Source organism: Mercenaria mercenaria, chromosome 2, assembly GCF_021730395.1.
Source record: "Mercenaria mercenaria strain notata chromosome 2, MADL_Memer_1, whole genome shotgun sequence".
NCBI classification, from domain to species: Eukaryota; Metazoa; Mollusca; class Bivalvia; order Venerida; family Veneridae; genus Mercenaria; species Mercenaria mercenaria.
This window is the reverse complement of record NC_069362.1, coordinates 25,060,756-25,066,984: the sequence shown is the minus strand read 5'-3', so window position 1 is coordinate 25,066,984 and position 6,229 is coordinate 25,060,756. Positions and strand designations below refer to the sequence as shown.

Below are 6,229 nucleotides of genomic sequence, written 5' to 3'. Positions count from 1 at the left end.
TCAGATTCCTAGGAACTTCTCCACAGTGCAACAACGTCCACGATGTATTGGTAGATGTTCTTGGTCATTTATCAGATGTATATGATATGATCATGTCTCCACCTAGCTACAAAACCATGAAAAGAATTGTACAGTTTACACCAAGATACCTAAGACAGATTGCAAACAACGCAAAGGAGCCAATTATTATATTACTCGATTCCTTAGACCAACTTGATTCAAGAAACAACGCTTACTCTATGGACTGGCTCCCAATATTTCTACCACAAAATGTGAAACTCATCGTCTCCACACTTCCAAAGGAGAAGGGCATTCTTCCAAATTTGAAAAAGCGCCTACCTGACCGGGAGTGTCATATTGAGGTATCTGCACTGACAGAACAGACTGCAAAACAAATCATTGAAACTAATTTACAAGTGAAGTGCATAATCGTTCACTCTCGGCAAGTCAAATGAGTTTCTTTTGGTCGAAATTTAAGCAAGCTCAAAGTCCACTGTACTTGAAACTTTTGCTTGACGAAGCAAGGAAATGGAAATCGTTCACACCTATAGCTGAAATGGAACTGATGTCAACTGTAAAAGGTGCTATCACCGGGCTGTTCAATAATCTTGAAAAGAAGTTTGGTACTCCATTGGTCAGTCACGCCCTTGGTTTTGTAACAATAGGTTTATCAGGACTTACCGAATTCGAGATTAACGATGCATTATCATGTGATGACGACGTTTTGAATGAAGTATACAGATTTCATGACCCACCAGTTCAAGGAATTGTTCAAATACCGCCATTGCTATGGGCAGGAATATGGTATGATATTCGTGGATATCTTGTGGAGAGGATGTCGTATGGGAAGACGACTTTGAACTGGTATCATAGGGAGTTTGTACTCGCCGCTACTGACATGTATACAAAGGGAGACAATGAGGTACTCCTCAATGAAGTTTTGTTTGAGATACACCGTCAGGAAAATGGGATCAAACGGACCATAAAACTGCAGAATCGGAATCAGCTAGAAATAATAGATGCCGACAGACAAGTAACTCCCCAGCCGTACAAAGATGACAATAAACGCAAGCTGGCGTGCTTACCTTATTATACACTACGTGCATATAAGGCAATAGGGATAGATCGGGCGAAAGCAGAAGTTTACTGCAATTTCAAGTATTTAAATGCAAAGATAACTGCTTTTTCTATCTCGGCCGTTGTCAATGACCTTTCAGATTTTGTCGAACAGAGCAATGACAAGGAAGTTAAATTACTTTTAAACTTCATAGTGAATTGCAGACAAGATCTGACTAATCAGATTAGGTTTGCATTTTGTTCATTGGCGTACGTCAATCCGGAAAACAAACATTACCAACTAAAGGAGTTGCTGAATGACACATTTGTGTTTCTTGAGTCCAGAAAGAAGCACATTCTGATTCCTGAATTTCCATGTCTTGCGCAAAGACGCAACGCGTCAGATGCCTTTCAAACATCTATTCAAGGGATATCAGACATTCTAACGACTTCGAGCAGTAATGTACTGTTACAGAAACAAATTGAAACCTTTGATGATGAAGTTGAAGAATGCCAAGTGCAGTCCGACATTGCCGTTTGGAGAACAGAGACACAAGAATTAATAAACGTAGAGATACAAGACGACACAACTCCAGTTAGTCGATATATACTCGGTGATGAGTACATGAATTACATTACAAAAGGTGCACTTGTACGATATAGGTACAGTGACAGTAAATCGGAAACGGTCCTGTTTAAGGATATTATTGCTGAATGGAAAACCAGTAATTGTGTACATAGTATATTTGCAAATTCAGAGGCCACTACAGGAGTGCTTGTTCAGGATTGTTCGATTACTTTGATAAACCTTGAAAGGATGGAACAAATACAAGAATTTAAAATCCCAAATAAAAATCTTAACATAGACAACGTGTTTGTGCTGAGCAGTAGCCAAAAACTGATTGCAGTTGGCAAAAACTATAATCTGTCTGCAAAAAATCAGCAACCGAACTCAGAGGGCCTAAGTTCTGTCTTAGTATTCGAACAAGGTAAAGATCTTCCAATACAAATACTAGAGTTTGAGAAACATTTAGATTGTAAAACAGCTGTTCTGTCTTGCAGGGATCAATGGTTTCTCATTCCTGCTGAAAGAGAATCGATGCCAACAATATCCGAAAACCAAACAGGACCTGACATACCAGGTTCAGGTGTTCAATTACTGGCTTTTGACATAGGCGAAAGTTGTTTCACGCGGAAAGAAATCAAACTGCCATCAGCAGTAAGCAAGATATCTGTACATCCAGAAAAGAGAAATGGTGTTGTTTTAAGCAGCAATGGACAGGCTTACAGTGTGCAGGAAAATAAGTTTTCAGCAAAAGCAGCTGACCTAGAAATACATTTGAATTTTCCTATAAAAGTCTTCACTGTTTCTTGGGAAGATGGCATAGGTTTATTTTGTTCAAGTGGAGGAAAACTGGCCGTGTATGATTTAAAATCAGACAACATCCTTTATGTCTTTGCTGCGCATTCTGGCCAGATAAAAGATATTTGTCTTTTGGATCAGCAGCTTATAACTCTGGGAGAAGATAAAGAAATGAAATCATGGGCTGTCAAAACTCTCCTTCAAGACACGAACACAGCTAGTAATGATACAGATCTTACAGAAGTGAATGAAACATTGCTAGAGCAAACTAATGTAGTAGGTATGTCTCCATCATACAACGGAATGGAGTTCATTACATGTCATGATGGTGGTATTTTAAAGGTATGGTCTGTAGAATCAAAGAAGTTACTTCGTCAGTACAGTATTGGCATAGCTGCAGATCTTATCCACACTTTCTCAAACAGTTCAGTTGCGTTTCATGATGCAAACGTCGGTAGAATGAGGATTCTTGATATAAATACTGGAAAGGAGATATTTCAACTGCCAGACGCAATAAAATTTATTTTGCATTCCACAACCGATAAAAAGGACAATTTATATATTGTTAGCTCACCGAGAAAAGGAAAGGAACAGATTGATATTGTAAGTATCAATCGAGAGATGGTTTTGAAAACCATACACTTGCAAAATGGACTATCTTACAAAAGTCTCGACACAGTTCTCTCTGCCAACGGCAGATACCTTGTACTCCGTTTGTTTATGTCAGAAAGAGAGTTTGATTATGTCAGAGAATTATACCATCAGAACTTTCCTTGGAAGAAAGGAGGATTCAGTGAACAACATCATCGGTACAGATTCACAGCAGTGGCTTTAATGGAAGGTAGCGGGGCACTCATACATTGCAATCGTATTGCTGAAAAAGTTCCAACTATTGGCATAATCGTGCAACCATACAGGGGAAATGTTATGCTGATTTCGACAAAAAGGTAAATATATCACTCTGTTCTATATTCGTATTCATAATGCAAGTCTGTTTTTCATACTGTTTATCTAAAAAATCTAAAATCAAGCCCCTATTTATAAAGTTTCATAAGCGGTGTTAGGGAAAGAATGAAAAAGATCATTGACTAAATGCACAAATACAGATGTTCCCTTCAATCTGAGCGACATCTTGCTAGTGATAAGATGGGTTCCAATCCCATTTGGGCATGACTGCACCTTCTTATATGACACAAATAGACTATTTTTCTAAGGAGGCAGATTCGAGATTCATTCCAATATGCTTCGAGCTTTCATAAACATTGAACTAAAATGTATGTAAATGTATTGTTTTTCTTTTTTTCCGTTTGAATGCTAGTAATGTTTTTCTTATTTATAACTTTTAAGGTGGATTGTATTTTGGGACATACCAACGGGAAGATGTGATCGCAAACCATCGAAGTTGCAAAAGGTCCAAATGTTTTTCCGTCTAGCTTGGATTAGGAAGGAATGTTTTGGTGCAACGCGAGTAGTTATACTCTCACCTGACCAGAAATTCCTAGCTTGTGGCTCGGATGACGGATATGTATTTGTGTATAACTCTGAAACAGGGTTACCTGTATGTAACCGAAAGCCACTCTCAAAGCATAATGCAGAGGTAATTTACTTTAGTTCTAGTGCGAATGCATAATGTGTGTATTACCTGTATATTGTTTAAAGGAAGATTAAATAATTCATAAAAGACTGCATAAACAGAAAAAATAAAACTATTTATGCAACAATCGATAGAAACTACAAACGAAGATCTAGTAAGAACTACCACGTTTCCGAACATTCCAAAAACATAACCCTACAGTAATGTATACATGGGTGTGTAAATAAAGTAAATCAGTTAGACAACAAAGATAAAGCAAACAAATACCCCGCCCAGTTTGCTCAATAGGCAGGGCGCTGATCTACGGATTGCGGGATCGTGAGTTTTATCCCCGGGCGGAGCACATGTTCTCCGTGACGATCTGATAAAAGCCATTTTATCTGAAATTATTCGTCCTATCAGTTCTGATTCAAGTGGGGAACTTGGAAATAACTTTCAGGGAATAGCTTTGTACTGGTACATAATCCAGGAATACTAGTTATGTTAACTGCTGGTCGTGGCATAACTGAAATAGTGTTAAAAACGGCATTAAACCCAAACCAAATAAACAAACAAACAAAGCAAGCAAATAACAGAACTAACGGTCCGACAAATCAAGTAACCATTTATAAAAACAGTTTAAATCATGCATTAATTTGTAAAATATAGATGCCTGTAAAATTAAGTGCGTGTCCGAGACTTACTATTTTAAATAGGTTTAACCGACCTTTCAATGATTTTCACAATATACATATAAAACGTATGAGCAGGTCTTTCGTTTCCTTATGAGCACCATTTCTGGATTTTCAGGTTCACAATGTGGTCGTCTCACCAGACAGTAAATTGATAGCCTCTTCGTGTCAAAACAGTATTCTCAAACTATGGGAGTGTTCTACGGGTTTGGAGCAATTCTCTGTCTGTTTAGATGCGGAAGTGAAGGGAATGTCCTTTTTGCCTGATTCAAGAAAACTCTTGTTGTACACAGGGACAAACAGAACAAGAGTTTTCTTGTTTTCTGTTGCAAGTGGAAAGAAAGACTTTGTAACAGAAAGCAGAACATGAGCAATTGCGTTAAGAGATTATTTGCAATATAACTTAGATTTCGTGTGCAAAGATATACCAAATATAACTCGGTATTGTCTACAGCCCAGTTTTGCTATTAAAAAGTATAGACGAAGCAATATTCAATCATTATGTGTACCGGTCATTATTATTCAACTTTACAATATTACACACTGTATTAGATCAATTGCAAACATCATATGAAACAGACAGAGCTAATACAAAACATAACTGAGCCAATATGAGAAAAACAGGGCCAATACGAAAAAACAGGGCCAATACGGAATTCAAGCATTTTGATTGGTTCAAAAGAGAGGGCCAATACGGAGAAGCCACTTCCGTTTGATTTTTAAATGACGCCATTTTGTTTTACATCAGAGTTATAGATTACATTTTTTTTTCACATTTTGATAAAAAAAGTCATCCAACATGTTTGAATTTAATAACCAAGTATGACTGAGCGGGATGTACGTCTTCGGAGATTACAACGGTACTTTCGCTTATTCGGTATTGTGTAAAATGCAAGTGTTTCCTGTCAGAAATTCTAGCAGTTGTCAAGGAAAATAATAAGAAAATATGGAAACTCAGATTAATTAAAAGCATGAGACTTATCTTTAACAGACATTTTGATAGTGTGGACTATTTGTGCAATGATAAATAGCGATTCAAGTGCTGGAAAGTGGATGAATAAATTGGCGAACAAGAGTGTCAGTTGTGAACTGCAAACAATTTCGGATAAGAATTAAACGAGGCATGGGACTATATAATATGTGCTTGATTGGTTGTATTATCTTGATCAACACATATGTGTATAATTTTGTGTCTCATTGCTTGCAGCCTTAAAGGAAACGACTTTTAAAGCAGTTTTTATCACAGTTCAAATGGTATGGTACTCGCTAAAGAAAATAAATAGGAATTCCAAAAAATAAGGTATGTTCTAGTTACTCTTGATTTTGTCGCATTAAAAGTATCTTTCAAAATTATTCTCAAGTACCTACATACAACTCATTCTGTTTTACTGGCGAAAATGATCATGATTTCTAAAATACGTCTAAACTGTAAACAACTTGTCAAAGAATGACACGATCTTTCACCTGAACGTGCATAGCTGTCATAAGGTAACTCACAGAGTTCTTATACTGTTACCGCCAACAGTTGAAAGTCGGCCTACGGCC

The 6,229-nt window shown here is 37.2% G+C and overlaps 2 protein-coding genes across 2 annotated transcripts; both read left to right on the top strand.

Moving 5' to 3' along the window:
• The first annotated feature begins 451 nt into the window (after positions 1-451).
• LOC128548993 (uncharacterized) lies at positions 452-2,862 on the top strand. The gene is made up of 2 exons (XM_053524885.1): positions 452-2,761; positions 2,845-2,862. The coding sequence occupies exons 1-2, from the start codon at positions 452-454 to the stop codon at positions 2,860-2,862; spliced, it is 2,328 nt and encodes a 775-aa protein (XP_053380860.1).
• Positions 2,863-3,642: 780 nt separating this feature from the next.
• LOC128548422 (uncharacterized WD repeat-containing protein alr2800-like) lies at positions 3,643-5,196 on the top strand. The gene is made up of 2 exons (XM_053523147.1): positions 3,643-4,016; positions 4,803-5,196. Exons 1-2 carry the CDS (start codon positions 3,837-3,839, stop codon positions 5,052-5,054), a joined length of 432 nt encoding a protein of 143 aa, XP_053379122.1. The 5' UTR covers positions 3,643-3,836; the 3' UTR covers positions 5,055-5,196.
• The last annotated feature ends 1,033 nt before the right edge of the window (positions 5,197-6,229 follow it).

Excerpts from the sequence above, each read along its gene's own strand:
- LOC128548422 (XM_053523147.1), top strand. The coding sequence starts at position 3,837 with ATGTTTTTCCGTCTAGCTTGGATTAGGAAGGAATGTTTTGGTGCAACG. Across the intron at positions 4,017-4,802 it reads TCTCAAAGCATAATGCAGAG|GTTCACAATGTGGTCGTCTC; the intron begins GTAATTTACTTT and ends CTGGATTTTCAG.
- LOC128548993 (XM_053524885.1), top strand. The coding sequence starts at position 452 with ATGAGTTTCTTTTGGTCGAAATTTAAGCAAGCTCAAAGTCCACTGTAC.